This window comes from Phocoena sinus, chromosome 8, assembly GCF_008692025.1.
Source record: "Phocoena sinus isolate mPhoSin1 chromosome 8, mPhoSin1.pri, whole genome shotgun sequence".
Taxonomy (NCBI): Eukaryota; Metazoa; Chordata; class Mammalia; order Artiodactyla; family Phocoenidae; genus Phocoena; species Phocoena sinus.
Window position 1 is genome coordinate 78,866,117 of NC_045770.1, and position 16,086 is coordinate 78,882,202.

Consider the following 16,086-nt stretch of genomic DNA (forward strand, 5'->3'; position numbering starts at 1 on the left):
GGTAGTTCTATTTTTAGTTTTTTAAGGAACCTCCATACTGTTCTCCATAATGGCTGTATCAATTTACATTCCCACCAACAGTGCAAGAGGGTTCCCTTTTCTCCATACCCCCTCTAGCATTTATTGTTTGTAGATTTTTTGGTGATGGCCATTCTGACGGGTGTTAGGTGATACCTCATTGTGGTTTTGATCTGCATTTCTCTAATAATTAGTGATGTTGAGCATTCTTGCATGTGTCTGTTGGCAATCTGTATATCTTCTTTGGAGAAATGTCTGTTTAGGTCTTCTGCGCATTTTTGGATTGGGTTGTTTGTTTTTTTGATATTGAGCTGCATGAGCTGCTTGTAAATTTTGGAGATTAATCCTTTGTCAGTTGCTTCATTTGCAAATATTTTCTCCCATTCAGAGGGTTGTCTTTTCATCTGGTTTATGATTTCCTTTGCTGTGCAAAAGCTTTGAAGTTTCACTAGGTCCCATTTGTTTATTTTTGTTTTTATTTCCATTTCTCTAGGAGGTGGGTCAAAAAGGATCTTGCTGTGATTTATGCCATAGAGTGTTCTACCTATGTTTTCCTCCAAGAGCTTGATAGTGTCTGGCCTTACATTTAGGTCTTTAATCCATTTTGAGTTTATTTTTGTGTATGGTGTTAGGGAGTGTTCTAATTTCATTCTTTTACATGTAGCTGTCCAGTTTTTCCAGCACCACTTATTGAAGAGGCTGTCTTTTCTCCAGTGTATATTTTTGCCTCCTTTATCAAAGATAAGGTGACCATATATGTGTGGGTTTATCTCTGGGCTTTCTATCCTGTTCCATTGATCTATATTTCTGTTTTTGTGCCAGTTCCATACTGTCTTGATTACTGTAGCTTTGTAGTATAGTCTCAAGTCAGGGAGCCTGATTCCTCCAGCTCCATTTTTCTTTCTCAAGATTGCTTTGGCTATTTGGGGTCTTTTGTGTTTCCATACAGATTGTGAAATTTTTTGTTCTAAGAGTATTTAATTTTTAAACTAGCCTTCTATAGAGTTACTAAGAAGACTAGTTCTTTTTTTTTAAATTTTATTTTATTTTATTTTTTATACAGCAGGTTCTTATTAGTTATCCATTTTATACATATTAGTGTATATATGTCAATCCCAATCTCCCAATTCATTACACTACCACCGCCTCCCTGCCACTTTCCCCCCTTGGTGTCCATACATTTAAGAAGAACTAGTTCTTAAGAATTGGGGCTTGGTAATCAGAGAGATGACAGTTCAGTTCCTACTCCGCTCCTTACAAAATGTGTGACCATTTGTAAGCCAATCGACCTTTCTGTGCCTCAGTTTTAACATCTCTAAGAGAGGCTCAACAGCTGTATCTACCTCAAGAACCACTGTAAGGATTAGACGAAATAATGGATATAGAGTAACTTGTACTCTGTTCAACATCTTAAGACACTTGTTGGTATTCTTAAAATATTATTGGCAGTGCAGGTTCTTGAGAACAAAATTAACTTTCTGGTTTCTTTTGGCTACCAAAAGACCAAGGTTGTTGTTGTTTTTGTCTAATGCAGAGAACCTCCATTTCTGTCTCCCCCCTTTAAGAATGAAATAAAATTAAAATCCTGGATGGGGAGGTTTGGGGCTCTTTGTTACAACAGCAACAGCGATAAATATTTAGAACAGGATTGATTGTGATAACATCAAAACAACAGCATTCTGTTTTTTCCCTATAGATAAATTCTAACTGTGAAATACTGACATAGAAGGACCCTGAATGCCCACTTTTACATCTGTTAAAATATATTATCCTTTAGAATACAGTGAAATAGAGTGTATTTAAAACATTGTGGTATGGAAGTATTGAGGCCTAATTTATTTAAAAACATTATAATTTTGAGGAGTTTCCTTACTATGGGGAAAGAACTGGTTAGTTGATTAATGATATAAATAACTTAGGCTCAGTCATCAAATTATACCATGTTTCTTTCTCCCCCTTGGCCCTTAAGTAGCATTAGGATATTCCTGAGCAGAGACCTGGGGGTTGGAGAGGTGATATTAACCCAGTGCATCGGACTGGGAAATTGTGGAGACCTGGTACAAATTCCTTTTCTGCCTCTTGCTAAAGATGCTTATAATTTACTTAACCTCTCTGAGACATTTTTTTTAATTTATAAAATAAGGGATTTATAAAGATTAAATGAGATGACCCAATGGTATTTAAACCTTCATCAATAAATGACAGAAGCTTTTTTTTTTTTTTTTTTTTTTTGTGGTACGCGGGCCTCTCACTGTTGTGGCCTCTCCCGTTGCTGAGCACAGGCTCCGGATGCGCAGGCTCAGTGGCCATGGCTCACGGGCCCAGCCGCTCCGCGGCATGTGGGATCTTCCCGGAGCGGGGCACGAACCCGTGTCCCCTGCATCGGCAGGCGGACTCTCAACCACTGCGCCACCAGGGAAGCCCCGACAGAAGCTTTTTGTGAAGAGATGTTTACACAAATCCTCAATAGTCAAAACAGATTAAAATGAATCTCTTCTAAATGAAGGGAGAATAGGCATGGAGGTTTGGGAAGCCCAGTCCGTTTTTCGTATTCCTTTCTATCTTTGGCTTACCTCTTTGAAACATAAAGTTTGAGGAACATAATTTGAAAATATTTGAGTAAATTAGGTATCAAGTGCCTAGCACAGGATCTGACATGGTGTCGGTACCTCATAAGCACAGTCAAGATGGTGTAGTAGTCATTGTAATATTAAGAATGATTCTTGTTTTTATTATTGTCTATGTACTTCTGAACATAACATGCACTTTGGACATCACATTTTCGCCATGTCCGTGCCCAAGAGGTGAGCCTGGATTTTGTATATCAAATCCCAAGGGTACCATGGCAAATGACATCCTGGTGGGGTTTTCCCAACAGCTGGACAAAGGCCTTGCTGAAGAAACTCTAGCAGGAGTGAACCAGTCCCTAAAGCAATGACTTTTAAACTTTTAAAGCACAATTCTCTTTCCTCAAGTAAAATCTTAAGCAGACTGAAATAAATAGGATATAAGCAAGCAGGCCTTCCATTCCCAACTCCCTTTTTCATCTTCACGAGGCTCCAGAGGCAACCTCCATGGAGCACACATTGAAGCGCTTACCTGACGTTTTGATCTAACTATGGTGGTTCTTCCAACCCCCACTGAAGCTCTACGTCCATGATTAATTAAAACTGAGAGTTGGGTACTGTTCATTGGGTCCTGTGAGATTCACCTTATCCTAGAGATAATTTTTATCTAACTCTTAAGATAATTCATTACCCAGAAGTCTACAATATTTGCATACCAGGATATTTCTGAGTCATATAATTTCAAGACGGCCCCTGGGTTAGGGAAAGAGTGTTGCTACTTCCTTTCCAAGTCTGATAAATGGACTGAGACACAGATTCATTACCTGTGAATTATTGTTCACTATAGGAGCAGAGTGTAATCTCTTGAATCCTTCATAGTTATAAACTCAGAGAAGTGAAGTGACTTGCTAAAAGCCACACAGCTAATGCATTGTAGGGTGAGGAATAGAAACTACATCTCTTGAAACTCTAGGTAGGGCTCAGTTATCTCATGTGAAACATGATTTTACTCATGTTCAGAGAGCACAGCCCAGAAGATTTGGAAGGAAGGGCTCAGATCCAATCACAACAGGCAGCATAAGAGTTTAGGTATTTATATAGGTGGGGTAGGGGAAGGAATCACAGAAGTGAGTATTTGTCTAATCAGTATTAGGAAGCACCTATAGTATACGGGAGGATCAACTCTTTGATAACTATGTAGATGTTTGTAGGGTCTAGGAAGTCGGAGGCCTCTTCTTCCTTGCAAAATTTAAAGTTGAGACCATGAAAAGACCCCCCCAATTCTCAGGCATGCTTAGTGTAGTCCCAAGGTAGTTGGAGTTTCTCTTTTCTTAATACACTATAAATTGTTTACCAGGTGCTTAAATACGAGCTTAAAAGGCCTTTGCCTTTATGCAGGTTGATCCAGAACTGGTGGTCACGACATAAAATCAAGCGGGGAATACAAGATGCTTCCATACCTCAGTGGGAAAATGATTGGAATCTACAGCCCATGAATATTCACGGACTGATGGATGAGTACTTAGAAATGGGTATGGAAAGAACCTTCTGCAAAGCTATTTGACCCTCTTGATACATTTTTTCTACTTCACTCAGGCTCTGATTCAAGAGAGAAAACCGCCTCTCTCCTTTCCAATCCCAAGCATTCTAACTGTGCTGGGGTTTTTTTGTTTTTTTTTTTTTTGCGGTACGCGGGCCTCTCACTGCTGTGGCCTCTCCCGTTGCGGAGCACAGGCTCCGGACGCGCAGGCTCAGCGGCCATGGCTCATGGGCCCAGCCGCTCCGCGGCATGCGGGATCATCCCGGACCAGGGCACGAACCCGTGTCCCCTGCATCGGCAGGAGGACTCTCAACCACTGTGCCACCAGGGAAGCCCCCAAGCATTCTAAAACACATTTGTACCTTTACCTCAGCAGAGCTAGAGAAGATATTAAAGCAGTACCCTTGGAAGGCTTATGCATTTTGTCCTGTCAACCATAACATTTGACCAAAATGAAAGCACATACCTTTTGAGCAAATATTTTAAAGGAACAAAATAAAGCAAAACCCACTCCTATGTTGAGAAATGTATCAGCCCAACCAAATAAAGCAATAATTCTTTCTCACAGTAAACATTTGCACAGACCCAGTCTGAGTCTTGAGTCTTCAAGAAGCTTACTTATTTATATTACAAAAATAAGGATTCTCATTCCAACTGTTAAGATCACTGCACGTTGTTTTGACATTTGCTTTTGTTCTCTGGCCCTCAGTTTTCTCATCTATAAAAAGAGAGGACAAGATTAGGTCTCTTGCTTCCCTTCTAGGACTAAGCATGTTTCTTCAAGTCCTTCTCTGACGTTTTTCTTCCTTCACGCTGCATGGCATAGAGGTGAAAGTCTCATAGACTTTCAATCTATTGAGATCTGAGTTTGAATGCAGTTTTTAACATTTTTCATCTATCTGCCCTTTAGCCAGTTTACTTAACATGTATGAGCTACATTTTTCTCAACTGTAAAGTGGGATAAGTGTGTTTACTTTGTAGGGATGTTGGAAGGATTAAAGGCAATCTATGTAAAGATGCCTAATATGGAACAAAGAAAGCACTCAATAAATGACACTGTTTATATTACCGATTTTCTAACCCTCTTCCTTTACAGTTTTGCAGTTTGGTTTTACCACCATCTTTGTTGCGGCTTTTCCGCTGGCCCCTCTTTTGGCTTTGTTAAACAATATCATTGAAATCAGGCTGGATGCGTACAAATTTGTCACCCAGTGGCGGAGGCCTTTGCCAGCCAGAGCAACCAACATAGGTAAGAGTGGTGGCTTGATCTTACTTAGCACAATGTGGGTTTCTATTGCTGGAGCTCCCTTCCAGCCATAACAAAACTGTTTTCGTTAACCAAAGAATGAAATGAGAGTAAGTTTAGTTATAACTCTTAGTTGAGGGTAAGTTCATACTGAACACGCTATTTCATAAACTTATTTGTAACTGAAAAGGATCTCATAAATCCCTTTCCAGAGCTTATTTTTTCATTCCATTATTTTTTAAAGTTAACTTTAATCCTATTTGAAACATCAGTTTTGACCATAATCAATAGTCTATTGATACTATACACAATTTCAAAAGCTTTTTTGTGTATCTATATGATGCCAAATTGGCCTCTTAAGAAGTAGAAAATGTCAACTAGTGATTTCCAGGTCTTGACACTAAACTAGTTTTACTTTTTCGTAGTTTTACATTAAAAAGGTAGCTGACAAAGATAAAGTCAAAACCCATAGTGAATACAGATATTTCAGAGTTCACACAATGAAGTAGAACTTTATTTTTATAGGTTTGAGTACCTCATCAAGTTCTATACATAGGCTTTGAAGAATCTTAAGCAGCTGTGTCTATATCTCATTGGTACAGACACGAACCAGTTCCTAACGATATTTTAATTTTCAAATCTCTCTACATGATGTCTACCTCCCCTCTATGGAAAAGTATTCAATAGCTGTAATATCTGTAGTGAGATACATACCATCCTAAGAAAGTAAATAATGGACAGAGCCGTGGTTCCAACATAACTAAAACACTTTTTCCAAATTAAGGTTGATTAAAGGGTTTTAACTTCTTTTCTTTTTACTCACTATCTTTAATCTTTCTCCTACTAGGTATCTGGTATGGAATTCTTGAAGGAATTGGTATATTGGCTGTGATTACCAATGCGTTTGTAATTGCTATTACATCTGATTACATCCCACGTTTTGTCTATGAATACAAATATGGCCCCTGTGCAAGTCAGTTTGAATATAGTGAAAGGTAAGGTTGAAATGTACACATTTTTTATTTGTAATTAAAATGGAAACTTACTGGCAAGCTTTGTTCTGTGACCATTAAGGGTAATGTTTCTGATCATTGTGTTTATGTGTTTATTAGATGGAATCAAGTGGGATAAAAAGGGCAGCAGTGTTTTTTACAGCAATTAATTTTAGAGTCTATGATTTTCTGTGTAAATGCATCACCGGTATTAAAATGTTAAAAACATTTTAATGTATTTAGAAGTTAAATTTAGAACTAGAAGAGACCTTTGAAAGAATCCAATGCAATAGTTTGTCTATATAGATGGGAAATCGAGGCCTATGCTAGTTAAATTACTGAAGGGAATTAAGCTAGTTTGTGGGGTATCCAGAATATGAAGAAACTCTCAGCTACGTGACTAGAGATTTTTCTAAAGGGATTTACTGCTAGAGATTTTAAGCATGCAGAAAATGATACCCTAAACCTGTCTCCTTTTTCTTTTTTGTTAAAATTTAAATCAACACTTGAGAACAGGGTTTCTCAACCTCTGCACTATTGACGTTATAGACCAGATAATTCTATTTTTGAGGAGGAGGGGTGTCCTGTGCCAAAGGATGTTTAGCAGCAACCTTGGCCTCTACCCAGTGGATACCAAGAGCAACCTCCCTGCTCCCTGACTTGTGACAACCAGAAATGTCTCCAGACATTGCCAAATGGTCCCTGGGGGACAAAATCACCCAGTTTAGAACACTGCCTTAGGGGATATGAGTTTTTCAGATCTTTCCTTCTTGAAAGCTTGAAGAATGCAAGGGAGCCCTGGACTTGAAGACAGAGAGAAACTGGAGTTTTTAGCTGGAGGTTAGCCTTAGGTGTGGAAGTAGTGATAGGAGATAAAGTAGTGATAGGAGAAGCTGTGTCTCCTCCTTCCTTCAGGAGCAGCCCTGGGCATACATCTTATCTAGATGCGGGACGTGTGCCCGAGCAAGCAGAGCCCCGCAGAGCCCCGGTTTAGGATGAGTTCAGCCCTTAGTCCTGCAGATGAACTCATTTGTCTCAGAACACTGCAGTGCCTTTCTGAACACAAACGTACGTCTCAATTTTTCAGAGAGAGGTAATAAAGGCAGGAGATTTTCTTTTATATATTGGAGTCTTGTCAAGAGATTTTAACTTGAAGTCAAACTCCCAAGATTTAAGTGCTAACTTTGCCTTCTACTAAAAGGCACATCATCAATCTGGACCTATGTTTAAGAAATGGTGCCTGAGGTGACATTTTATGAACTGTAAAACACTATAAACAGATATAAATTGGTTTTTAGTATTCATAGTGAAAAACCCAAAAGTCTCTTTTTTCTTTATTGAAAATGGTCTAGAAGCAGATTTTAATGGTTTAAAATATGTAGGCTCGCTTGGCAGCCCTCTTCCTTACGGGCATTATTTGTTAGTGTCTTTACTGCCACCTAGTGGCAGGTGAAAGTGAGATTGGATGGGTGTAAGCTCTGTTCACATTCCAGGTACTGACTTTTCACGTAGGTAGCACCTGACTCCTTCTCCATTAGCAGTGACTAGGGATGTAGAATCATTTCAAGAAGAGATGTGGAGGACTTGTGAGTTTGAAACCGCACATTCATAGGGGCTTCCTGGTATTAATTTTCTCCAGGTACGTTTAGCAGCTGAACTGGAGTAAATTAATTCAGATTGGAAATTTTCAGAGCAAGGGGGCAAAAAGACAAGGTGGCAATGGAGAGGATGATACTGGCAAGCTGAAATGATAAGTTATGAGGTCTAGGATGGCCAGGGAGGGGAGTGAAGTTGAAGTCAGTGTGGCCCTGTAATTAAAATTTAGGGTTTAGAATAAGATAAATGGGCACTTGAATTCAGTCTCTAACAACTCTATGTTCTGGGCAGTGGTTCTCAACCCATGGCCTGCATATCTCCTTCAGGGTCCATGAGGTCAATATTATTTTCATAATAATACTAAGATACTATTTGCTTTTTTCACCAAATTGACATATGCACAGATGGTACAAAAGCAGTGGGCTAAAATTTTCTGGTGGCTTTGCATCACTCAAGGCAGTGGCACCAAAAAATACTAGTAATGATTCTATTTCTCACCACTCTACATTCACCATTTTTACAATGCCAGTAAGAAATTTCAGAATGTCTTTGATGAAGCAGTAATAATTATTCATTTTAACCAAACCTCCACCCTTGAATAAATGTCTTCTCAATATTCTATTCGACAAAATGCAGAGTGCGCATAAAGTGCTTCTGCTACATCCTAAAGTGTGATGAGCGTGTCAAAGGAAAGTGCAAACTTTTGGAGTTGCAAACTAAAGAAACTTTTTTTTAACATGAAATAAAATTGTCAGACAAGCTATGAGTATTCAGGCTTGGGTATTAGCAAACACTCTTTTACAGAATGCACAAAACTAGCTTGTCATTTTAAGGAAAATAATTGACAATATTTGTTGAGCTTTAAAGCTTCCCCATACTTATAGGGTTTTTCTTTCCGATAAAAGTCAGTGACGATATTAACAATTGTGCTTTTTCATGGTCTGTAGTAAAAATATATCAACATTTGGAAGATCTGCATAATTCAGGGAACACATGTTCTCCAAATGGCCCCAATTTGATGTTACAAAATCTTACATGGATAAATGACGAATTCAAAGTACAAGATAGACCTATGGATTTTAATGCAAAATCCATATGGAATGATGCATATGAAAGTTCAGTTACACGAAGATTCCACCTTACAACTAAACTTTAAGAAATGACCACAGGTAGAGCTTTGGTATAATATCAAAGAAAAATATTGACATTTATCTGAAATGATATTAAAATAGTCTTCCTTCTTCCACCTACTTGTCTGCATGAGGCCAGATTTTCTACTTACCCTTCAACCAAAACAACATATTGCAATAGATCTAATGTAGGTTTGAGTATCCAGCTGTCTTCTATTAAGGCAGGCATTAAGGTGTTTGCAAACATGTAAATCAGTGTCATTCTTCTTGCTATGTTTTTTCTTTTGGAGTATGTAACTATTTTTCAAATGTGTTATTCATATTATTTGAATGGATGTGATAGTTATTTTAAATGAATGAACATAAATTTCTATTTCAATTTCTAATGTGGTAAATATCAATAGATATTCCCCTATGCAAAAAGTTCCTTGAGATCTTCAACAGCTTTTTTAAATGTAAAGGGTATCTGAGACCAGAAATTTTGACAATTATAGGCCTAGAGAAAGTCATTTAGTCTCTGTAAATCTTAGTTCTTCTATCTATGTGGTGAAGATAATAATAATATACATGTTCTAAGGCTATTGTAAAACTTAACCCTGATCACAGTTTAATACCTAACCACCAGAGTAGGGAATTTTGCCTTTTTTGTTTACTGTTGAATACCAAGCATCCAGAATTGTTCTAACAAATCATCGGTCCTCCATAAATATGTATTGAATAAGTTAATAAATTACAAATAAACATGTTTATCAATTGGCTGTTTGATGTTAATTATCCAAATCGTGTTACATGTTTATATATATTTATTCAGTTTCAATGCATAGGAAGTAATTACCACAATGCCTAGTGCATAGTAAACACTTAATAAAACATAAGCCAAATGATAAGGCAAAATAGAAACTATTGGAGGGAAATGGCAGGCAAGAGTCTGTCTCATTAAGGCATAATCACAGATGTAATGTGGGAGTCAGAGAATAGAATCAGAGAGCTGAGTTGCTAGGAGTTTATAATTATAATGAAAGGCATAGTGGCACTTATTAAATCTTGTCATTGGTAATGAAGGAATTGGACTAGAAATTCATGAATCTCTGAATCACACATGCTTTCTTTTCTCTTCTCCCAGTTGTTTAACAGGATATGTCAACAATAGCCTATCCTTCTTTGACCTGAGTGAGCTTGGCATGGGAAAATCTGGTTATTGCAGGTATTTACTTATAAATTATAGTTATCTTTTCTTTTTGCTTTCACCATTCTGTCTCCTCATGCTAATGGGTCCATTTAAACTGTCATTTTGGAGTTTTGGCAAATTAAGAACATTTGGGGCCTCCACATTTTGGTCTTTGTTCTTCAAATTCTTTGTTTTTGTGGATTTTAGGTACAGAGACTACAGAGGTCCTCCTTGGAGTTCCAAGCCCTATGAATTTACCCTACAATACTGGCATATCCTCGCTGCTAGATTGGCCTTCATTATTGTGTTTGAGGTTAGTCACAGGCTGATAAAATTACTCTAGGTAAACGCTTTTCTGACTGATATATTAGTTGCCTTTTTTTTTTTTTAAGATTTATTATTTATTTATTTATTTTTGGCTGTGTCAGGTCTTAGCTGCGGCATGAGGGATCTTCGTTGAGGCATGTGGGCTCTTCGTTGCAGTGCACGGGCTTCTCTCTAGTTGTAGTGTGCAGGTTTTCTCTCTCTAGTTGTGACTCGCAGGTTCCAGGGCACATGGGCTCTGTAATTTGTGGCACGCAGGCTCTCTAGTTGAGCCGCGTGAGCTCAGCATTTGCGGCGTGCGGCCTTATTTGCCCCGTGGTATGTGGGATCTTAGTTCCCCGACCAGGGATCGAACCAGTGTCACCTGCACTGCAAGGCAGATTCTTTACCACTGGACCACCAGGGAAGTCCCTAGTTGCCTTTTTGAAGTCAGTTTCTCACTGACTTCCAAAACAGGACTTGAGTATGTCCCTCATAGTGGTTTCCAGATACAAGGAAACCACTATGACATGCAAAAAAGCAAGAACTGAATAATGTAAGTTAAAGAGTATTTATATCAGAAATCTAGGATAATCTCTAGGTCCACGAATGGATATAGAGATTATCATACTAAGTGAAGTAAGCCAGACAGAGAAAGACAAATATCATATGATGTCACTTACTTATGGAATCTAAAAAAATGCTACAAATAAACATTTACAAAACAAACAGACTCACTAACATAGAAGACAAACTTATGGTTACCAAAGGGGAAAGGGGAGGGATAAATTAGGAATTCGGGATTAACATATTCACACTACTATATACAAAATAGATAACCAAAAAGACCTAGTGTATAGCACAGGGAACTATATTTTATAATAACTTATAAGGGAAAAGAATCTGAAAAAAATAGATATATATGTATGTATAACTGAATCACTTTGCTTTACACCTGAAACTAATACAACATTGTAGATCAACTCTACCACACCTCAGTTTTGAGTCTCCTAATAACCAAATTTAAAAAGTAAGGTTGGTTTTCATCATCTAACAAAAGAACCCATATTTATTCATCGGGGTGGAGAGACTTCTTTTCTGAACAATCAACTCTAATTATAGTCGATCATGTGTATTTGTACAGCAACAGTGCATAGTTCTATAAATTATGCCTGAGAACACTTTTATAAAACGTGCACAGATTTTGATGATCAGAGTCATGCAATGATTTTAGATTGTAGTCTGTGAAGAAATTTTGGAGAAGCTACAGTATTATTGCCTTGCTTAAAAAATAACCAGCTTGATACAGTGAAGAACTTAGCACTGGAATATATTGAGTATCTACTCACTAAGGTCTATGGAAAAACTTTAAAAACTTTAAAAACTTTAAATCTGTTTCCTATGGCCAAAATTATGGAGAGAAAAAGATAGCCATACATAAGACTTTTTGCATATGAAATAAGGTTTAATCCAGGACTAAATTCTATTATTTAGTGACTCTATGGGCCTATAAAAATGTCTCCTGATGAAGTTTGACTTTCTATTTTATTATAGGTAGCAAAAGAGTTTAAAGCATATTTCCAATCCAATGATTCCAAAAAGTCTTTTTTATTGTGTGTGTTAAAATGTACACTTTTTTCTTCTTCATCTTCTTTTGGAGCTCAGGTAGAAAGACTTAATCAAATGCCTCAATTAACAGCGACCTACCATCATGGATGCATAAGCCCAATGATTCCTTCTTTTTTTTTTTTCCTCTGCATTCCCCATTACCCACCCACTCCAAAAGCACCCACTGTCTTTTCTTCTGTGGAAGATTTTCCACATCTTTATTTGAATATATGTTTGTTTATAAGTATATTGAATATATATGTGTGTGTGTGTATATATATATATATATATATATATATAGTATTATTTTAAGTATTGTTTTCCAAAATTACCTCAATGGTATTATATAATAATTCATTTTTATCTCTTACCCATTATACTTTTTCAGATCTAGAGAGACATCTATCCATGAGATTTATAATTTCTTTTGTCTATTTATGATATTTCATCAAAATTAAATACCATATTCCCCTAAGGATAGGTGCTTAGACCTACAATAATGCTCTCTACTTCAATAAATCTTTTATTAAGAATCTTGGGCATGTTACCTTGTAAACATATTTAAGGGTTTTTAAGGAGTATCTTACTCAGGTGTGGAATTGTTAGCTTATACATGTACTCAGTTTCATGTAATACCAACAGATTGCTCTTCAAAATTCTCTTGGATTTTCACCAGATTTTCATAGTATCTGAATTTCTAACATTTTGCAGTTGTATAAGAGTAAGGTAATATTTTGCTTTAATTTTTTTTGTTTTAGTCTGTTTACTAATGACACTGACCATCACTTTTAGTACTAGAAAGCCATTTGGGCTTCATTTTTTTGTAAATTTATAACCTTGAACCATTTTTGGTTGAGTTACCAAATTTTATGATTTCCTTATATATTCTACATATTAATCTTCACCAGTTATATACACAGCAGATATCTTTTCATTGTCCATAACCTATTAACTTTATCTGTAAGCAGATAATGTTCAATTTTGATGTAGTCAAGCGCATCATTGTTTTCCTTTTATGGTTTGTGCTTATTTTGTATAGCTTATTTAGGACATTTTCCTTATCTCCAGTTCAAAAAGATATTCTACTACACTTTTTACTATTAACTTTACAGTCTTACCTATCACATGTCTTTAATAACAGGAGTTTTTATAGAGTCTGAGGGAAAAGGTTATTCTCTATATAATGAAATAATTTTTGTACTGCTATTTACTAAATCATCTATTATCTATCCACTGATTTGTAAATCCATCTCTGTAATATTCCAAGTTCCTATGTAGTCATGTGTGTATCTCTGGCCTCAGTATTCTGACTTATCACTCCATTTGTCTGTTCCTGGATCACTATTGCACTATTTAAATGCAATATTTAAATATGTCATATCTGATAAAGCAAGTGACCACCCACCCTGCCACACTTGCTCTTATTTTAAAAAATTATCTTAGCTATTTGGAGTTATTAATCATTCATATAAATTTTAGAAGCCATTTTTCAGGTTCCCTGGAACATTGAGCAAGGACTTTGGTTAGAATTACATTTGTAGAAATCAAATTTTGACTTATTTACAAAATCTGTGCTGTTTCATTAATGAATGTAGAATTTATTCAAATCATTCTTATGTCCTTTAATAGATTTTTAAATATTCTCTTACTTATTTGTACCTTTTTATTTCTAGAAACTTTATAGATATTTTTATTGCTGCTATGAGTACTGTCTTAAACTTCATTATATGATTCGCTTGATTTTTGCCGGAATACAAATAATCTTTCTAAGATGAGCATACCTCCTTGTTTAAGTATCTTACTGGTTCTAGTATTCTGTCTATTAAATTGGTTGGGATTGTCTTTCCAAATGATAATACCAGCTGCAAATAACAAAAGTTTTGTATGTTTACTTCCAAGGTTTATGTTTCATTGCTTTTGTTTGCCTTACTGTGTTGCTGGAAACTTCAATATGGTGTTGAATAGCAGCGGTGTGAACAAACATGTCTTTTTTCCAACTTCAGTGGAAATAATTCTGTTTTTATTTTAAAGTATGATATCTACTGTAGGTTTTTTGTTTAAGATGATTGGTTATGATCGTTTCTTGATAAATGGGTATCAAACGCTAGCTTTAAAAAAAATAGATCTCCTTTTTAATATTAAGCCTTCCTTGCATATCAAACTTTCTGTGAATCAGTTTATAGGTTTCTCTATTACTATCATATAGGACTTGGAGCATATTCTTTCTTACTAATTTAATTTGTAACAAATGTTTTTAATTTTTATATCTATACTCTTGAGTCATATTGCTGGCTGTTTCTGTGAATATCAAATATTTGGTCAGGAAAGAAGCTCTTGATCTACTTCTCTATGGGAAAATATGACCTGCTTTTCTATGATCTATCAATACTGTGCAGTCCTGGGACACATATAGCAAGCCCAGTTAAAAGTGCCTTCTTCCTTTCCACGTAGAGACTACTGTCGCAAAGTCCTTTAGGTGAATGGGTTCTTTTCTACAGATCATCCTAAGTCTGTCAATCAGATTTTTCTTCTTTCATGAGAAATTAAAAGACTTATTGTTCATGCGAAAAGAAATAGGATGCATTTATAATAGTCGGAGATAATATTTAAGTAGTGCTTATACTGTGCGAAGCGCTCCTTTCAAATATATTTACTTGTTTAATTTTTATACCAACCTTTAAGAGACACTATTATTAGAATCACTTTAGAGCTGAGACATAGAGAACATAGGTGATTTGCATAAGGTTACACAACTAATGAGTGTCAGAGTAGGGTTCAAACATAGGCAGTCTCAGTCAGCATCTGTACTTTTAACCACTGGTGTATTACCTTCTGATTTTTGTCCCTGCTTTTATTAAATACAATACTTTTATCAGTTTATTTTTTAAATCTATTTTTATCATAGAATAAATAATTAAGAGATAAGATATTTTAGAGCAGTTATAATAACATATGCTTTCAATAGAGTAGACATTCTGAAACATGTATGTGCTGGGGGTTGAGTCCAAATCCAGCATCACAGGCAGGACTGTATTCTGTGTGTTTTGTACACCATGTATTATAATCTATCGAACAAGGATTGTCCCTGTACGTGATCTCTCTGTGTATAACAAAGCATATCATAACAGTATTGCATAATATATGAGGTTTTTATAGGTGTGAATTTCAGATTCATTCAATGTTTATAAGGTGACATCAACATGTCTTTGTTGGAATACTTATGTGATGGAAGGCAATAATTGTATTCCCAATATAATTTTGAAAATATTAATATTCTAGATGGAACATACTGAGTTCCGATGCTTGATTGTAAGGCAAATGCAACATTGTTCATGACTTCTGTTTAATAATTAGCATTTCAGAATCATTGAAAATGTACTTTCTTCTCTTAAATTTTCAGCACCTTGTTTTTGGAATCAAGTCATTCATCGCCTACCTGATTCCAGATGTACCAAAGAATCTATATGACCGAATACGACGGGAGAAGTACTTAGTCCAAGAAATGATGTATGAGGCTGAACTAGAACATTTGCAACAACAACGGAGAAAAAGTGGTCACCCTGTTCACCATGAATGGCCTTAGTTGATACCTGTTGCCCAGCAGGGGCAATACCATTAGTGGGCATGATGGCAACTTCAAATTCTAGGTGGGATCTAGGAGGAAGGCATACCTGGCAAAACATATGTATAATATGTTACTTGGAAATGCATCACAGCCATCTCTGGGATTTGAGATATCCAGGCTTCTAGGGAAGAAAACAAATGACCCATGACCTTAAAAAAAATGGTTAAATTGACATTGCAGGAAGCCAGGATCTAATTCTCAGAACCAGCCTCAGGGAGTTGTGTGTTTGGAAACCTCCACCTTCCATCAGCCGCAGTGTAATAGGAAGGGTGATGATTAGGTTTCTAGAGACA

At 36.4% G+C, this 16,086-nt stretch overlaps 1 protein-coding gene across 1 annotated transcript in view; it reads left to right on the top strand.

Moving 5' to 3' along the window:
• The window catches only part of ANO3 (anoctamin 3), a 440,374-nt gene extending 424,356 nt beyond the window's left edge, over positions 1-16,018 (top strand). Inside the window, 6 exon segments of the mRNA XM_032640382.1 lie at positions 3,984-4,117; positions 5,222-5,374; positions 6,219-6,366; positions 10,213-10,293; positions 10,465-10,570; positions 15,569-16,018. Of these exon segments, the coding sequence (XP_032496273.1) occupies positions 3,984-4,117; positions 5,222-5,374; positions 6,219-6,366; positions 10,213-10,293; positions 10,465-10,570; positions 15,569-15,751 (805 nt within the window). The 3' untranslated portion in view covers positions 15,752-16,018.
• The last annotated feature ends 68 nt before the right edge of the window (positions 16,019-16,086 follow it).